Raw genomic sequence first — 19,477 nt, 5'->3', positions numbered from 1 at the left:
CCATCCTAATTCTTTCTAACACCCCGGACTAGCAGGACTAATGCTTTTAGTGACCAGGGGTTAGAACAGTGGGTCCACTGGGGTGCAGGAGATGCTTTGAGTTTGTAATTTCAGTTTTAAAGTTTTATAAGTCATGTTTTCAGTTCACCAGTGTTCTGGCAGACAGATACATGTTTCTCCCTTTCACTTAGAAAAGTTAGAAAAATAAGATTTATTAAAAAATCCGGATTTGGATCAGCTTGGTCCAGCTCTTAACTGAAACTATGATGTTGACAACGAGTAAAATATTAAATGTTTTTCACAGCGGCAAAATTCTTTCAAATGGAAATATCCAGATGTCCAAAAATTCAGCATGACGTATCGAGTGTTTCTGAAAAACTTCTGAAAAACATCTCTACTAAAATTTAAAATGAAGTTATGTTCGTTTGACAGCATTTTTAGACACGTTTTAAAGGTTTATGAGCATAATGGTCATTGTGTTGAGCAAGTAATATGCAGGCATGAAAAAAGGACAATATAACAAAAACACATTTATCCTAAAACACTTGATTATTTGATATCTTGTATAATATATATATATATCAGAATCAGAAATACTTTAATAATCCCAGGGGGATTTAGCAGCTAAGAAGTAACCGATGACATTGGCATTACTTATTTTATCTGTAATGAGTGACTTTATCAACTTTACATCCATAGCTATGTCAAATGTATACTCTCTGTCCTATGGATACTGTTTGTAAATTTGTAAATCAGTGTATCCTCCCCTCATTTATTACAGTTTGTTTTCACCAACTTAGTCTCTGCTTCCCATCTACACATCCTCATCCTGGCTGTCACAGGTGGTGATTCACCACTCAAACGGGAATATTCATGACATGCACACACACACACACCAGACAGAGGCATGCAACACCAAACACAATGGAATAATAGGCAGATGGCGAAGGTAGAGACATACTGCGTGCAGACATGTAACCTGCAGCATTAACTTATGATTTACTTCAACCATTTAAAGTGAGATTATATGAAAATGCCTTACTTAACCATTGTCATACTGGTGGTTTTGGGGTATTTACAAAGTACACTTCTCCTTAATCACGACAGGAAATTGGTTAGAGCTGAGTGTGTGTTTAACGACTGGCTGTGTCTTTAATTTCAATTTTCCGCAAAGGAGAAAAACGGATAAATCCTCGCAGAGCGCAGCTAGACACCAAGAGCACATGGGAGCTGCGGAGAGCAAATATGCAGAACTTATAGTTTGAGGATCAGATCTAAATATAAGTTATGAATAAAATCTCTCATTAAAATATATTTAATTCGCCAATAAAACCAATAACGACGGTTGGTTTTCCATCTCCCTGCAAACTGCCAAGAGCAATAATTCTACTTCACAACCCTCACCACCGCAGCCAGGCTACAATATAAATTACTCTGACAAATATTTTTCCAAAAACCTCAGTAGCCATATGTAGAATCCAGCTCCAGCGGTGTGGGAGCATGACTTAATCGCTGTGACAAGCCAGTCTGATGGAGATTCCAACAGCAAGCTGAAACCCAGAGGATTTCATCAATGAACTATCAATATACATCAAAGTGGCGCTGGAAATAAAAATAAAAAAGACACTTTGGGGAGAACATGAGTGGAAGTGCTGCACCGACAGCCTCTCAGCATACAATACACCTTTACAAACACACTGATGGAGAGATATATTCCTCTGTCAACACAAAACGCTTTCATCCGTGATATGTGATCAGGCTACCGTACTCCATACTAATCTTTTCTCTCTGCAGTCAAGCTATCCTATTAAAAGCCCGGGTGGGTAATATGACCCACGTGGTGCAGTCATTTCAGACACTCTGTTATTCCAACAAGCAGCTGTTGTGTGTTCATGCTCAGCTTGATTCCCAAACCCCCCCCCCCCCCCCCCCGCCACCACCCACCTCTTCTCCTCCAACCCCCCCACCCACCCAGCACACGATCTGGCATGCTGTGGGGTCAAGCTTATTTTGTAAAGACAAACACTTATGGGTTGATTTGTCGAGCGACAGGCAGACATGACTTGGCAAATGAAAGCGATGGGCAGCAGTTCAGAGTCAATTTAACAGACTTATGTTGGGATAGTAACTGACATTCAAGCTGCTGTCTGGGATTCCTCGTGATTTAGGGGCTGGATACGAGGTTTCTCATGCACGCAGTCTGTAACGAGTCGACAGTCGACATCGCTTATGCTTGATTTTGAGTGGACATGATTTGACCCCAAGTCTCAGAACATTAAGTACAGTACAGCTGAGATATTGTACTGTATGTAAAAGTACTAATGTTGAACCCCCCTGTGGCCTCATCCTCCACTTACAGTCTGTGAGACACTGATTGGTAATGACAGCAACTGGTCAGAAAACACACTAAACAGTGTGCTACTCTCCCTCTGTCACATACACACACTCATTCACTTTTTTATACGCTTCAAAGCAGCAACTGTCATTAATACTAGTACACAAATACACACACACACTGGTTTTAGCTACCAGTGTGATCTCCTTGTCTGCAGTTACCGTCAGAGTTCATAAAGAAGGAAAGGAACCAGGCCAGAGTAAACACAGTTTAAGAGAGAGGCCACCTTTCATCTGTGATGAAGAGGTGAGAATAACTACAAGTATCATTTTACTCAGGAGATACAATTAATCTAAGAGAATCTGCCGTGGGGATATATGATGTATATGACAAATGGTGCAAATAATTAGATGCATTTAAGCACCTCCAGGGTTATAAAGTGCCATAAACTGCAGTTCCTTAAACATCCACTGGAGGCTGGCTACAGAACATTTGAATCTCTATAAGCCTCCATGTTCAAATGTCCAACTTCACAGCAGAAATAAACATGCTTACAGCCTGGTACAAAAAACAGTTTTGGTCTCTATAGCTAATTTCCTGTTCTGAGTCTGGATTTGGCCACTTTGACTGGGTACTGTCACAGCCCAGGCTTCATTCAGCTCCACCCAAGCTCCACATCTTTGCCTATTTTTGGATTAGTAGGAAGCTAACCCTGCCAATATGGCCGCCACACTTATACTCAGCTTCACAACAGCTCTTAAGAAACATCACAGAGACTACTTCCATGTTTTATACAATTTGTTGACACATTTCAGGAAGTTCAGTCATGATGCAGTCTGGATAAAGTCCATTTTCATTTCCCTGTTAAAGCCAGAGATGTAGACTTCAGAGTTTCACTCAAGTCAGACTTACAGTATGTCTACACCAGACCTGTGTGACAGCAGAGATCATGCTGCCAGAGCACAACTGAATGATTTTATTCTCCCAGTGAGGAAATAGATTACGCACAGTTTGCATAATCCTGATAAAAATCATATTTTTCATCCATCAGCACTTCAAGATCTAATCTAATCATCACTAAAGCAACCCAAATGAGCCACGTCATAGCGTACCAGTACACTGGCATAGATATTGCCTGACTTGACATATGTGTGTGATTCCGCAACGTGCATGCTTACTGATCACTACAATACTGTGCCTCCTCACATCCTAAGTGCAGGCTATTGAATTGAGTTTCTGATGCACCTGCATTGTGGGTACAGTTGATTTTGGCCTGTTTATTGGTCTCAAATGAGCTATTAGACATTCTATTAAGACAATAGATTGTACGTTTGTTTACTGATTGATTCATTTTTCAGTTTAATGTGTACTCTTCACATTACAAACATAGGTTACTACACATGTAACAGAGTTATGAAAGGTAGCTAATGTAACAGTAAAACATTGCACACACACCCAGAGGCCTCTATTCAAAAAAAAAAAAAAAGTGGAGGCACACGAAGACCTCTTCATGTCAGGAGCATGTGTGTGATCTCTTCATCCTTCAGCCTTCAACCCCCCTCCTCAAACACACATACACACCCATATATAACACTCACTGTATCTAGATGACAGAGGACTTTGCCTGAGGTGACCTCGGGATCAAACTTACCACTAATGTGTTCTGACAAGTCAGCTACAAGAAAGTGCTAACAGAGCAATGTAATGGTTAAACCCTCGCCGGCACTCAGCCATACCTCAGCACTTTAACCTCAGTCCTGTAACCCAGCTGTCCAGTATGCATTGTCTAATTTTGTGAGGACAAATAAGAGACTACATTGGCCGGGCCATGTAGCTGTGTGGGACTATGAGCCTTTGAATAGTTCTGGGCACTCTCTCTCCGCTTCAGTGCGTCTAAGCGGGGGCATAACTATGGGAAAAAATTATGGTTGACCAATGACCAGAAAATATGGCTCCCTCTCACAGAATTCAGACTCAGAAATGAGTCGACCCCTGACACTCGTGACTTGCAGTCATAAAACACTAACGTAAGAGTGGCTGGGTTATGGCAGAAACAACAACAACTGATTGAAGTTGGAATGGTTTATTATACTTTAAAAAGACATTTGGCTGTTTCGACAAGACAGCCGGAGACCTTCTCATTACCTGCTGATCCGGACAAACACATATTGTATCCTGCTTTGCCTCCAAGCTGGCCGTTAGTTTTAGAGTTGTGTGAGGTTGCCCTTCACAGAGGTTCCCACACTGAGCTTTTTATGTTCCCAAACAGAGCGGCTGTGTACTGGCTCACTGCTACATGGGTTAGCGGGGCTGATATCACATTTGTCTGTATGGCTGAGCTTTGACATGAAGACATGGACTACAGGAGTGAGAGGAAAGAAATAAAAGTCACAGAGCTGTGTTATGTGTTTTAGAAGGAGAGAGAGGAGGCGATGAGGGGCAAAATACAGATTTACACAGGTAAATCAGGTTAGCACAGATTGTACTAGTATGTGAGCCCACGTGAACACACATCCGAAGAGGCAATTTCGTAGTCGCACAGTCAGGGAGAAGCCAATTCTGACGAGGGAGGGACAGGCTGGCTACCCAGCTGCAGTGCTGCCCCTGTGGGTAAGACAGGGAGGTCAGAGGGCCTCTGGCTTGTCACCAAATGCTGCATCGCTACCACTCTCATGCCAAGCTGAGAGTGCCGGGAGCGTGGCCTGGTGCTGCATCTCCCAGATGTGCACCCCCCACAACCTACCCAGACACTCCAGGACCTCGTCATCAGAATCCCTGCTCATCCTGGCTGTAGATGTAGATTGTGGTGAATCCTTTGCCCTTGGATAGAACCCCTACCGCCCCCCAACCCCCAACATTATGACTACTGTAGTGTGTAGCCTACATCAGACTAGAGGGAGGCACAGTGCTGCTATTTCTGAACCAAGAGTTCCTTTCCTAAGGCATCTTGATGCTGTGAGTATTTGGATGTTAGCTGCAATATCAGTTCAAGTTGTTTAGAAGATATGTGTTTGCTTTTCATTCTATGCTAAAGAAGCTATACAGGTGACAAAAGTCACAACCTGCATCCAAAGTCACTGGAGAGTAATTTGAAAGCTGGAATTTACTCCTCAATTAAAAGACCTGACCCAACAGATATAAGATCCGGCAGTGTTTGTGTGTGTGTGTGTGTGTGTGTGTGTGAGTGTGCATAGAGGGGGTTCAGGGTTAGTTGTGTTATCCCCACAGGGGCATAACAGGCCCACAGACCCATGAACACTGGACTAGTCGCTGTGTGCCTAAATATAGCACAGTAGCAGTGACTGGGGCACGGCTTGTATCGGCCATGACTAACTGCTGGCCGTGGTGGCACAGTAGAGACGACGGCATCAGTGGATGACAGAAACACACACCCACAAGCAGAAATGCTCTTTTGGATTTTTTTTTTTTTTCCCAGGTTTGAGCGAGCTCAAGAAAGCAGCATCAATTGCTATGGCAACACAAAAAGCACTCAAAATTGTCCTTTTCACTTTGGGATTTCTAAGACGCTTTGAGTGGCCGCTGGTGTTGCTTATATAAAAACATATTAGGAAGCTGACTGTGTGTGTGTGTGTGTGTGTGTGTGTGTGTGTGTGTGTGATTTAGCATGAAGCACCTCAGCAGCCAGAAGATAAACCCAGTTATTAGGTCCCAATCTGCCTGCGCAACACTCCATATCAGATGAACTATTACAGTCAGACATCCAAACTAGTCAAGCGGCCTGCCTCCCCCCTGTGCCGCTCCCCTCAAGGCAAGCATCTGCCAGCACATTTGTGATTAAGGCTCAGAGATCAGGAACGACTGAAACGGCAATAAAAATAGGCTAAGAAGAGAGGCAGAGCTGCGAGGGGTCATACTCTATGTTCCACTCTTTCTTTTAGAGTGCAGCGCTAACATAGGCACAGTGATGACAGAAATGCAAACAAGCAGCCCTGTCACAGGCTGCAGGGGAGGGAGATGAAGGGAGAACAAGTGGGAATGTACGTTCAGCACTTGAACACCACTCACAGATGATGGTATGGGTCATCCTGATGTAATGACTCTACAATTCTGTGAGATTAGGTTTTTCTTGGAAGTGCGAAGAGACTAAGAGATGAGAGGACTGCAAAAAAAAAAAACATGAAATCACTGAAGGCATGACAGTAAATACTAGAGGGGTGACGATGGAGGGGAAATCCAATGGGAAAAAGGTGCTTTATAGTGAAGGTGACTCGCTCTGTACTTTGTCACACAGACTACAACCTGTGAAATGACTGCCTGGGACAATCAGCCGCAAAACCCTTTCATCAGAAAGTGAGACTCAAGGGGGCAGCCAGGTGGAAAAACCCCCGCCCACGATTCTAGGTTCAATTCTCAGCTGTGCCCAGAAGTTAGTGGCCCAAGCTGGAAGCTGAATCTGACAGAGCTTACGGGTGGGTAACCAACCAGTAGTGATGCCTAGCAGGTTAGTCACAGAGACAAATATTAGCCTACACTCTCCGATAGGTGTCTTTGTAAGAAAAAGCTTGTAAAAAGCAGCCTCATTTTGCTACAAGTGACTAAAACCCTGATGTATCCTCGCCTGATGGCTGTGTGAGGCGTTAAAGCGAGGCAGCCTCCCAGAGGAGGCAAACAGGTGCCGTTTAGGTAAATGAATGTTTCTTTTAGCCGAAGCACAATACCCACAATGCATAGGCGTGTCCTGTACCGAGGCCTTGTCTCTTTGAAAGGCCATCTCTGAAAACAGAGCGAGGGGAACTCCCTCTGAGTAAACGCAGAAACATGAAACATGATACCAGCAGCAGGCGCTCACCATCAGCTGTGACCGTCCTCTGACTGCATTTAGGCGCTGCAGGTGCAGGTGATTGGTTGGATGAGTTTATTACTACTGTACAGATGAGACTTTTGATTGAGCTGAAGAGTAAATAAGAAACCGTGTAAGACACAGAGGAAAACACTGTAAAAACAGTGATCCTAGTGACAGGCACTGCCTGTGCATGCAGAGCCTGATATATCTTGTTCTTCTTCTTCTGTGCCTTCTGTGCCATATTTGGTGCCAAACACCAGTGAGCCACACAGCTGAGCTGGGTGACATGTTCCTTCATTACCATGAACATAGGCACTGCAGTTTATTTTGACTCAATCCTGCATACCAACCTGCCGCCGGAAACACTCACTAGTATACCAAATGTGTATTAATGTGCAATGGAAATATTTCCCAACAAATGCACCATTTACTCCTGTTTGAGTGACACCATTTTATGGAATTATTTAAACTCAAATCACCCTTTACTTAATAAATATAAACTATATAATTACACACTGGTATTGTGACCTGTTTTTTTAATGATTTATTCAGTAGAGACTTTATGCTGAGAGAGAAATCAGAAGATATGGAGACATTTTTGGACATTTTTGGACATTTTTGACATGGAGGAAAAATACAGAACACCAGTCTCACCTTTCAGGACAGCACTGTATATTACTGCAAACCATTTTCCAGCAAGTTTTTAGATTTTGATTTAATGCAGCTATTGGTTTCAGGTAATGTCAGTGTAGTATGAAGACCAACTTGAAGAGACTTGACACTGTCCCGACTGAGGAAATGCATCGTGGCAAACATCTAGCTCCCTTTATGTTCCTTGTCAAACTTAAGTTTCTTATGTAGAAGTTTGTGTTTGGCAGCCGACTGACTCAGACTTTGGATGTGGGTGAATTTTCCAAGCAGTGAATGCGTCCAACTACATTCAAACATGACAGTAGTTTCTGCACAATGAGTATTGTATTGTAGTGACATGAATGGAATCCAACTGAAAGCAGGAGTTTAATCTTTAAATGTTGTGGTGTTCATTGCAAAAATTTCAATCAGTAATGTAAAATATGCAGATAAATAAAGACACAATGGTTTTAAAATAGCCTTTGCAATCACCAGCTGAAAACCAGCTGGGATTTTGGACTCAAAACTGCCAATGAGGGAATATCTTTTGGAAGAATGGTGTTCAAACACCTTACTAAGATGCTTTATGCTGGATGTTCCAATTTTTTGTCACCTATCTATACATGAATTATAGTTAAAGGGGTTAAAAAAGTAAAACTGGTTAAGCGGCCGCCCCGTGTGTAGAGGCTTCAGTCCTCGCTGCAGCTGGCCCTGGTTCGAATCCCACATCGGACGGCCATTTACTGCGTGTCATTCCCCCTCTCTTTGCCCCCTGCTTCCTGTCTATCTTCAGCTGTACTATCATTAAAGGCATAAAAGGCCAAAAAAATTATCTGAAAAAATATATATATATATTAATAATAATGTAAAACCACAATGCTTCAAAATTATCTTAGAAAGAATGAGATAACTACAGTTAATGCAAGGACTACCTTAAAAACATTCAAAGCTCTGTTCTTCAACATCTGAACCAGACATCTTCTCATCAAGCTGTCACAAATTTACACCCGAAATGCGTACGTTGACGCCTGTAAACACCACGGCACAGCTTCCCCTCCACACCCTTTGCACTGACACAGTGTCAAGCAACCATCTGGACTAAGACATCACACCTCTGCTTGATGTCACTGTGCTGATCAAACCAGTCAGGTTCTCTTTGACACTTGCATAAAGCAGGTCTTTGCTCTCATGGTTTAACAGAAGCGTCTTTCCACTCAGTCACTCAAGAGTGTCTTCTGGTGCAAAATGCCCTAATGTGTCACACAGGTTAAGAACACAACGCTTACACTAGATGAATGGAAAACAGTTATTTTTATGAATGCCAGCATCGACAGAGAGATTTTCTGAGTTGAATCTATAACTGGGACTTATTCCAGTCCAGAGGGCATAAGCCTCTCAAAGAGATAATGAAGACCAGGTTTGCATGAAAAACAGATATTTCTAAGTGACAGAATCTCAATGTCTGGACTATAAACAATAGCTTAAAATATAATACACAGCACTGGGATTCAGAGCAGCACCTGATTAGTCATTCAGATGTCTACTAAACATTTTATTGTGTCTGTTGGCTTCAAATACCTAATAATGCCCATCAAACACAGCTTTCAGGATGAGCCAACATCCTTTACTGCAGCCTTTAAATCCAAGTATTCCTAACAATAAACTGACTGATAGATATTTAACAAGTGAGAGCAGCGAGTTCATGTCACCACTCTGTGCACCCCCTCTCTGCTCCCCCTTGGCTCAGCGTGCCAGGTTAGAAACCTGAGGTAGAGGAACACTGTATCCTTTTCCCCCACACTTTCCTGCCCCTGAACATACTTGCAAGGATAAGAGCTTGTTAATCCAGAGGTGAGATGAATGGCAGCACTGTGTATGTGTGTCTGCGAGCAGGAAGGAGGGCAGGCTGGGACTCCAGGCGCAACTCAACTCAGCACAAAGACTGGCTCAGTGCTGCTGCTGTCACACGAAGGGGAATGAATAAAAATATACAGTCTATGTATGCAATAGCAGATTAGTTACAGGCAAATGTGGGCAAGATATATGCCTTTAGTTAGCCATCAGTACCCAGCGTAAAAGTTACAGGATCAAGCGCTAATGTTGACTTCGTTCAGAGTATCCAGAGGGACTTAACCACTGGCTTTTATTTAGAAAAGCTGACATTAAACACACAGTCAACACGCGCATGACGAAGTTGACCCTGATGTCGCTCCTTCTTCTTGTTACAATTTTCAAGAAGTCATTTCGCCCCAAGGCATGTTTGCTAGAAAGTGGAAAACGGTTGAAGGTGAAATATCACTTTGAGCACAGAAGCCAATGAGGATGTGCCGTGTGGGCATGTCAAACAGAGGATAACTGAACGCTGCGAGGGCAGGCTCGTAAGCGCATTCGCTCCTCTGACCTGTTTCTAATGTGTCAGCTCAGACAAGTCAGATAAGGAAAGGAGCTTTCTTTTTTTACTGCCACCTGAAAGCAGTGGATGGTGAAATTGAACTTGTGAGTTATCCAAACACCGCTTCAGCTGGTCAAGCAGAACAGATTGTCCAAATTAGTATCAAACACACTCGCCCTCGTGGGGGAAGCATGTACGTACACGCAGAGACAAACACGAGAGAAAGAAATGACACAATGTTACATTTTCTCACCACGTGAGGACGATTTCAACGCAAGCAAGATTTTGATAGCAGATTTAGGAAACACAGCTGATAGACAGAGGATAATATTATTTATGAAGAGGGGACGTTTAAAAGAGGATTAAATCTGAAGATTATTATAAAGCAAATAAAATGATGTGCCCCAGGATAAACCTTTTTAATAGTGCTGTGTCTAAACAATGACTTCAAAACATAACATACATAAGTATAATATGATGTCCTCTGAAGTCATGTGCTGTCAAATTATGAACCAGTGCTAAATCAGCAAGTGTGGCTAAATCAGCTGATATCAGCCAGCCATGTGGGTTATATTCAGATTTACATGATCCATAATGCACAGAGACACGAATAAAAAAGATATTTAGATCAATTAAAAAAAAAAAAAAAGAAGACAAAGAATCATGAATACTTGAATACTGAATACTTTTATACAAAATTCATATGCAGATAACATTCGCTTAACAATCTGGGTTTACATATGTATTGCAGTGATTATTTAAAGCTGCAATAGTCCATTTTTTGGCCACTTGGGGGTCAGGCCAACAAGATGCAACCGCAACACAAAGTGTTACAGTGAAACAGAAGCCCATTTACAGGCACACTATATAACCAGCACACCTGGATTCATTTGGGGTTGTGTTTCCAGCCACCTGATAGATTAAAGGTCAGTGTTCCTCTCCTTTTAGCTCCATTTTTGGTTGTTACAATATCTGTCTTTGTAGCTGCTAAATGGTTCACAGGCTAGCAGCTAACTTCTATCAGTCTATTGTTGTTTTGTGGTTTTGACAGAACTGTCTCTAAAAACACTCAATGCGAGCGGCCACAGGTTTCTTCTTCACTATGCAGCTCTTTGCATTGACATACACTTCATTGTAGTCATTGTTCTCCTCCACCCAAGTGATTAAAAGGTGCAGGTGGCCCATGGAAAGCAAACACATCTTAGCTCCGAGGGATGCAAAGAATGGACAAAAACAGTTAGTGAAGCAGCAGACAAGATGATGTGGACTAAAAACCTTAGTTATGTAACAAAAAGTAAAAGCCTAAATAATATTTTAAAGAATAGAAGGTGTTTCATTCAGCAATCAGTGATCAAAGAACTGCTGTCCTTGATTGCACTGCATTGACTTTATCTGACTGTCAGCTCGCCGTGTATGATTACAATAACCGTGCCTGTTGCATAACACATGGAAATAACTTCCAATCATTTAAAAATACAGAAATATGCTTTATGTAAAATACAGCCATCATTTCACTTTGTATCGCAAAGCAGCACAGCAGGAGAGAAAAACACCCATTCCTTCTTAGATGAAATGCCTCAGGGGCATTCCAGTGTCGGGTATCATTTGGGGGCTTTTTCTCTAATGTGGGTATCAGGAAGAGCCTGGGGCAGCACACAAGGCTTCTCTATTTGAAATAAGTTACATAATTCCAGCAACCTTTTTCTCTCTATGATTGGATAGTTAAAATGTAAAGGGTGGCCACACTACAAAATCTAACCCTGGACCCTAAAAGGGATAAGACTGGCCCTGTGTATGGTTACTTATGTGACCTGAGAAGCAGCTCGATTTACAGAATTCTGGTTTTAAAGAAAAATGCTCCTGAGGTTTTTTTAGGAGCTCTAAATGTGAACCATAGCTTTGTTTTATCATCAGCTAGACATGGATATCATTTTATTTTGGAGAGGAAACCGTGACAAAGAGACTCTTGAGTGCAACAATTGTCACATCAGCAGACCACTGCAACTTTTTAAGGCCACTAACCATCTTAGCAGCATTCATCACAGGAGAGGGAGAACAAAGAGCTGAGTGGGAGTTCAGTCCGACCATTTCTCCCGCTCAAGCTCGCTGCCACGGGGATGAAAGAAAATCATTCACCAACTTCCCAGTCACCCAACCGTACGTTCCTAACGTTCACGAGCGCTCATGTGAAGAGAAATGAGAGCGAGTCTGAGGATCCTTGTGGGAGTGCGTGAGTCAACACTTTCTTAAGATGCGTAAATTCAAGATTTAAGTGTACACCAAAAATCCAGAAATCCAACGATGTCTCTCTGAAGTTATGGCCCCATTAAAAGAGGGTTAAGGAAAGTCATCATTGAGCTGGATGACCCTCATGACATCATTACATCATTACTCTTTAACCCCATAAAATCTGGACAGTCTTTATAATGAACAGGGGCTGAACTGATCCCTAAAAGACTTCCACGCAATAAATGTAATCCTCTGTAAGGAATTATGACACTGCAATAGACAGATTGGAGAGACATATAATTTATCTCATAAAGCATTAGGACATTGAGTAAAAATGTGATTTAAAGGATATCCTCATTTACAATAATTCTGTTTCTAAATTTAGGGATAACTCTAGAAGATGCTGCCCATGATGCATAGTAGATTAGATAAAAAGGTGTTTAGCAAATGGATATCTTGGATGTAAAACAAACTCCTCCCGAACAAACGCTAGATCCTGATTAGCTTGAATACCAACACCTCTAATCAGCTGAAATAATTACATTTAGAAAATCCAGTTCATGAAGGAACCGGCCTGGTTGGAAAGACTGTTGCAGTTAAAGGTCCAGTGTGTTAGATTAAGGGCAGATTTTAGGGCAGACTGGCAAACAGCAGATGGCTTGCTGAGCCATTTTCAACCAATGGAATACAGATTTTCATGAATTTGGTAAGAATGTCAGCATTAATATCAGTATTGATGTAATTCATCACAGTACAGTCATAATGTAATTTATAGCATGTTTAAAGGTGCAGCACCACTAATCAGAGCATATTATATAAAATTTTTTCCTCCTAAGTCTTACACACCGGACCTTTAAAACGCCACGATTTTGTGTCAGATTCAATCAGAATCATCACAGTCGGTGGACAGTCACAGGCACTAGGTGGGATGAGTAAATCTGTCCGTATCTCTGTGAGGAATTCAACATTAATTTGCAGGAGTATAAACTGCTCCATTAATAAGACTGTGAGACAGTCAGTGACAGAAATATGCTGTTTGAATGCACTGAATCAACTTCTTTTCTCTTTAGCGACCGAGCTAACAAGCTTACTAATTGATTGTTAGAAAGTTCAGAACTTAAATGAATTTAAAAAAAGATTTATAATCCTGAGAACAAAATGCCAGGCAGAGTAAACAGAGCAGAGAAAATCTGGAAAGCTAGCACTGAATGTCCTCAGCTTGCTACTGTCGCCTTCGGTTTAGCCTTCTTGCTACAGCGCTGTAGTTCACCAAGTATCACCAACCTTCTAGTGCCTCCTATTTCACATTTCATTTCCTTGTGTCACTTGTGGTATGACTGATCCTCACTAAACATCTCTGATCATAGCACGCATATCAGGTGCACGCATAACAGAGACTTTATATGCACAACTTGATATACAAGCTACTTTAAGGATGCTTTAAAAATAAAAGCGATCAGCTTCATGAGCTGCTTGGATTAACGGCCACCCCTTCTCGAGTTCCAACCACTCCTTCTAGTGCCCAAGACACCACCCACACACCAAAAAAAAGAAAGAAAAAAAAGAAAGATGGTGGTCTACTGGCAGCATGTGTCTCAACTTCCTTCCTCTCAGAAATAGTCATGAGGCCACAACAACAGTTGCACGCGGGAAATCAAATGCAGCTGGTTGGGGAAGCCAAGACTGACACAGAGCAGACACAAAAGCTTGAGATGTTCCGGATTCTTGACCTTCAGGAGGCAACAAGCCGGAGCTCTGGGGTAGATGTGAAACCGAGGGCCTCATAAATGCTTTAATGTTGACTGCAAATTAGTATTTTGGTGAAACTCCAATTGTACAAACTGCAGTAGTGTGCTCAACATTACATTTAAGCTCCACTGAAGAAAAAAAGGGCTACAGTGAGCCTCCCTTTGTGTCATAAACCTGTACACGTGCTTCAGCTGCACATTGCAAGCTGTGAAACTGTCTCTGGGGCAGAGGTTAATTTTTAAAGATGAGCTGTACATTCATGACACCCACTGATTCATCATGTGTTACATGTCAGCCATCATACTCAAAAGTGACAATATGTGGTAAATGTGCAGCAGGTAGCACAGTTTACTCCTGTTTAATGAACCCAGGTGGTATCACTGTGTATTTGTGTCATTTTGAGCTGCTATTAAATGTATGGAGTATGTGTGTGTGTTTGTGCGTGTGTTTCTGCTGAGGGTGGAGCAGCATCAACAGGTGTGCAACTTCGGATCTTCGCAACTGATGATCCTACATGCAAATTATGGAAATAAACTTACACAAACGCATGGTAGATGAACGCCCAGGCTCTCGGTCTCTCCAGCACGTTGTACAGGTAATTCTGGAGCCGCCGGTAGCGGACGTTTCTCCGGCCGCTCTGCGCGCTGTATATGAGCGGCTTCCCCAGCAGGCTGAGCCGGGCTCCCTGCTTCCCTCTCAGGCTCTCGGACCCGGCAGCACCTGCTGCTGTGGAGGCTGACAGCAAACCGTCTCCCGCGTTGTTCATCATCCTTCGTCCGGACTCCACATCTTTCAAGCCGTAGCCTTCGTTACGGTGCCCCGGCGATGTCCTCATCCAGAGCCCGGTGCCGCCTTCGTCTCCGCTGTGGTTCCGGGGCATGGCATCACCAAAGCGGGCATCAAGTGCGCGGAGGTATTTTCAAGCATGCGTGACCTGTGCCGGGAGCTGAGCCCTGGACGAACAATACATTACACGTGCGAGACGCAGTCGAACAGGGGCTGAGTTGGGAGTGAAACCGCTGCCAGAGCAAGGCACGCTGTTTACCGTCACACTTTGACCGCCCTCTTTCCTCTTGCATCAACGTCTTCTCAAGCAATTTACAACTGCCGCCGCGCGTAAAGGTATCCACCGTGCGTAGTCCGTGCGCGGTGCTGTCCAATCGGACTAAAATAACAAGTTATAGACACAGTGTGTGTCCGGTGGAGCTGGAGGAAAGATATTTTTAGCATTAATTTTCAGCACAGGCAGTCTTCTCAGTGCGCTTTACCCGCCTGTTGCTTCAAGCTGCGCGTCCACGACCACGACAGATGCGCATCGTGCCCGCGAGTGACTGTATCTGTAGCCCTCGTGTCACAGTAAACAGTTCGATTTTTAACTTACTTTAGAATAAAAGCCTGGAGTTTTATTTATTATTTTTTGTTTGTTTTGTTTTGTTTTAGGACGCAGCAGAAACGCAAATGAACAACCAACGCTTCTTGTGTAATTCAATTTCCCGAAAAAGTTCCAAATTACACCACATTTAAAAAAAAGAAGAAAAAAAAGCCTATCAGGTAACATGGATTGTAATGAAGTTTCCACTTGGTCGGATGGAAAAGTAACCACTAAGGACGGCTCAGTGAACATCTGCAGAAAATATTATGGTGTAACCAAAATTACTTTTAATCTAGAGAAGTTTTGTTTTCTTTTCTTTAATTCTATCAAAAGTTCTGGAGGTTATCGCCTTGTGGTGACATTCTCTTTGTCATCTGTTGTCCTGCCGTCACTGCAACCACGTGGCACTAGAGGCATTTCTCTTATTTGTGTTCATTTGAACCCATCAGCCTTCTGGTGTTGTCTTTCATCATATTATGAACTCAGAAGTAAAGTCAGTTGCAGGTCAAGAGGGTTATTGAACTGAAAAGACTTCCTTTATGTCATGATGTTCTAAAGTGAAAGCAGATAGGAGGTGTCAGCGTGGTTAGACATTTTTGGCTTACAGAACTGAAGCTTCCTCATCATCAACCTGTCTGCAGCAAAGCGAAGAAAAAACTCTTCACGTCACGCTGAGGATGCAGTGGATGTGGAGGGGGTGAGCAGACTCTCAGATGTTTCTGTGGCTGCCTGACAGCTTTATCAGCGGGAATCAGCTGCTTCCTGTTGCACGTACTCACTGTGGCCCACCAGGATGAAGGACTGACGTGTGTACTCTCATATGCAATCTATAGGAGCTGAGCGTGCGCAGCTCTTGTTTTTAACATGCAGAGGTTTCGCAGCTTCACACCGAGCAGCTCCTCCCGTCTTCCAACAAAACTACGCCATCTGCTGGTGGCTGCAGCGCCAGACAACCTCACGGGTTTTCAATGCAAATCCTCTCTTTTGCTCTCAGCTCTAATTCTTGCAGTTTGCTCCTGAAGTGCTGGATGCTTCATGGGTGCTGATGAAGGTTGAAACTGGTGATCTAAGGCGTGAGGCTTATTCACACATAGGTGGCCCTGCAACTCCCTGCCGTATCAGATACCACTGGCGTTTTATTTGCCTGTTCTGTCGCCCCTGCATTTTCAGATACTGCACATTTTCTCAGTTAAATTTGACAGGTCAGTCATTAACATACCCTGTGCAGCCAAACCCCAGTCCTTAAGTCTTTACACTGGCTCCCAGTTAGCCACAGAATAGATTTTAAAGTTCTGCTACTAGTTTACAAATCACTGAATGGTTTAGGCCCACAATACATAAATGACATGCTAGTAGAATATAGACCCAGTAGGGTTCTGAGATCTACTGACTCAGGTCAGATAGTGGAACACAGAGTTCAAACCAGACACGGTGAAGCAGCATTTAGCAGTTATGCTGCTCACAACTGGAACAAACTACCAGCAGGACTGAAATCAGCCCCAACTCTTAGCACTTTTAAATCCAGGTTAAAAACTTTTCTATTTTCACGTGCTTATGGCTGAGCTCTTTTAAAGAACTTTTAAAGAATTTTTAATCATAATCCAGTGATTCGTTTATTGTTTTAAATTGTTTTCAAATTTGCTATTTTAATGATTTTAAATGACATTCTGATGTTTTTAATTCAATTTTCTTCTCTTTTTAATTTTTTATTTCTATTGCTATTGCTTGTCTTAATGTCAAATGTTTTTCCTTGCCTCTGTAAAGCACTATGAATTGCCTTGTGTACGAATTGTGCTATACAAATAAAAAGAAAAAGAAAAAGAAAAAAAAGAAAAACACTACCCAAGAGAACCCAAACTCAAATATGTCTGTGATGCTCAGTACATGTGGTCCATATGGGGCTGTGTGTTCAGAGTAAAGTGGGTTGCAGGTCAAGAGGGTTAATGGACTGAAAAGACTTTGTGTCATGATGTTCTAAAGTAAAAGCCGTAAAAAAGCGTCAGCATGGACTTCCCCTTTAAGAACCACAGACTCTTCTAGACATTTTTAGCTTACAGAACTGAAGCTTCCTTATCATCAACCTGTCTGCAGGCAAAGCGAAGAAAAAACCCGTATGTATATCACAATCTTGGAGTTAAGCATTAAAGCATGTTCCTAACTTTGGAACAGTTTGACAAGGCTCTTACCAAATGAGACATGGCCATTGTCACCAATTACATGCACCAGGAATTAAATTACTAAGCTTTGGCATCTAAATTAATTGGGGACAAATGTTGCCTTTAAAACATGCACTGAAATTGCACAAAAGAAACCAACTTAACACCTCTATGATTTTAATCTGAACTCCTGAATAGTGCTTAAATTCAGTGTAGCATCAACAAAACATGGTTCATATCAAAATGGCTGCTGTGAAAATGGTCTATGATGCCAGTTTGTAGAAAATTGGGAGAGTGACTGAGCACAGGGACCAGCTTAGTTCAAGGCCCAGGTAAGCTTAATCAGCTGATGATCGTCCTATGTCAGCCAATCGCCCACTGAGGTTGGGCAGGACAGCGTCCAAGACAGTGGTAGGAGTGTCACACAATGCCAACTCAGGGTGCACTCCAGTGCTATCAACCACATACACAGATGTGTCCAGTCTGACTTGATGTGAGGAGTCTCAAAGTGTTCGATCAGATCAGTTGCGTTCATATCAACAGATCCATGACAAACTCAATCTGCCGAGTGAAAATCGTGTGATAAGGTTGCAAAAAGTAGTAGCAGAGTTGGGACTGTTTTGTCAAATTGTCTTGGGTTTGAATATTTCACTCAGTGTCATCATACACACTCAGTGACCCCTTTATAAGGCACACCTGTACAATCTATTGCAGGGGTCCCCAAACTTTTTTCCGTGCGGGCCACATCAACTTGCCTTTCTGTGATGGGGGGCCGGGGTCAGTCTATAACCGGAAATGATATCAGTCTTTCGCAGGCCTTTTTTGAAATAGTTGCGGCCTAAAATGCCTGATGTTGCATGAAGTTTTCAAAAAAATTGCGGTGAAAGTTGCAGTGCTTTTTACATTTTTGTTGCGATTTTGTTGCGGGAGGAAGTGAAAGTTGCATTACGTTGCGATTCGCCAGCCACGTCGGAATATACCATTGTGTGAGGGGATGAAAATTAGCTAGTACATTAAATAGTTCGTAAATAAGGTAGATTCTAATTAGAATGCCAAGGTTATTTATTAGGTGTGGATATTTTATAATAGGAAAATGCAATTTTGAAAAATAGGCCATGTTTAGAGGGATTGTTTTGGATCGTTAAGTGGGCCACTCCAATTGTTTAGGCGGGCCGGATGTGGCCCGCGGGCCGTAGTTTGGAGACCCCTGATCTATTGCATCCAATAGAACAGTTCTGCATGAGATCCATCGTTATCAAGCTCATTATATCAATTTTTGGAGATATGTGTAAATTCAGCTCTATGTATATTACTGAGCTCATAGTTTAAGGTGGTGTTGTTGGACTACATTATAGTGAGAGGTGTTTCTAATTATTCGTCCTTCCTATTTACATTCATTAGTGCGTAATTAGGAATACCACTCAGTATAATGCAGTCCAGTACAACACCACTATTAATTATGACCTGAGTGCTCAAACATATACTTGAATACACTTGAATTAGCAACTCAGTGTCAACAAACACTGGAAATTAAAGGCAACATAAAAGTAGACCCTATGGTCTACAAAGGTCTTTTAGTGTGGGGTAAAAATAAGATTTCTCATACAAACGTGATTCAAATCTTATGAGATTAATAGATAAAGATTCATAAGTGCTGGAAGCTCTACTTTTCCCCATCTTCTCATACATGATGTTGTATTTCTACCTTAAAAAAAAAGAATCAGAAGGCTTTTTAAAAAATGCTAAAATGAAATGTAATTGTGCATGACACATTTCCACTTGTTCCTCTTGAGGGAAAACAGTGCTGAGC

At 42.3% G+C, this 19,477-nt stretch overlaps 1 protein-coding gene across 4 annotated transcripts in view; it reads right to left on the bottom strand.

Annotated features, from left to right (window-relative positions):
* kcnq5b (potassium voltage-gated channel, KQT-like subfamily, member 5b) overlaps positions 1 to 16,795 on the bottom strand; it is a 109,857-nt gene extending 93,062 nt beyond the window's left edge. For 2 of the 4 annotated variants that reach the window (XM_019266163.2, XM_019266162.2), the window contains exon 1: positions 14,679 to 16,794. In XM_019266163.2, the coding sequence (XP_019121708.1) occupies positions 14,679 to 15,019 (341 nt within the window). In that variant the 5' untranslated portion in view covers positions 15,020 to 16,794. Of the gene's footprint in view, positions 1 to 14,678 lie in introns of all 4 variants that reach the window. The other 2 variants (XM_019266161.2, XM_010732617.3) reach the window with 2 other exon arrangements.
* Positions 16,796 to 19,477: the final 2,682 nt, after the last annotated feature.

Source organism: Larimichthys crocea, chromosome I, assembly GCF_000972845.2.
Source record: "Larimichthys crocea isolate SSNF chromosome I, L_crocea_2.0, whole genome shotgun sequence".
Taxonomy (NCBI): Eukaryota; Metazoa; Chordata; class Actinopteri; family Sciaenidae; genus Larimichthys; species Larimichthys crocea.
The sequence above is the reverse complement of the archived record's forward strand: the minus strand, read 5'-3'. Positions and strand labels throughout refer to the sequence as shown.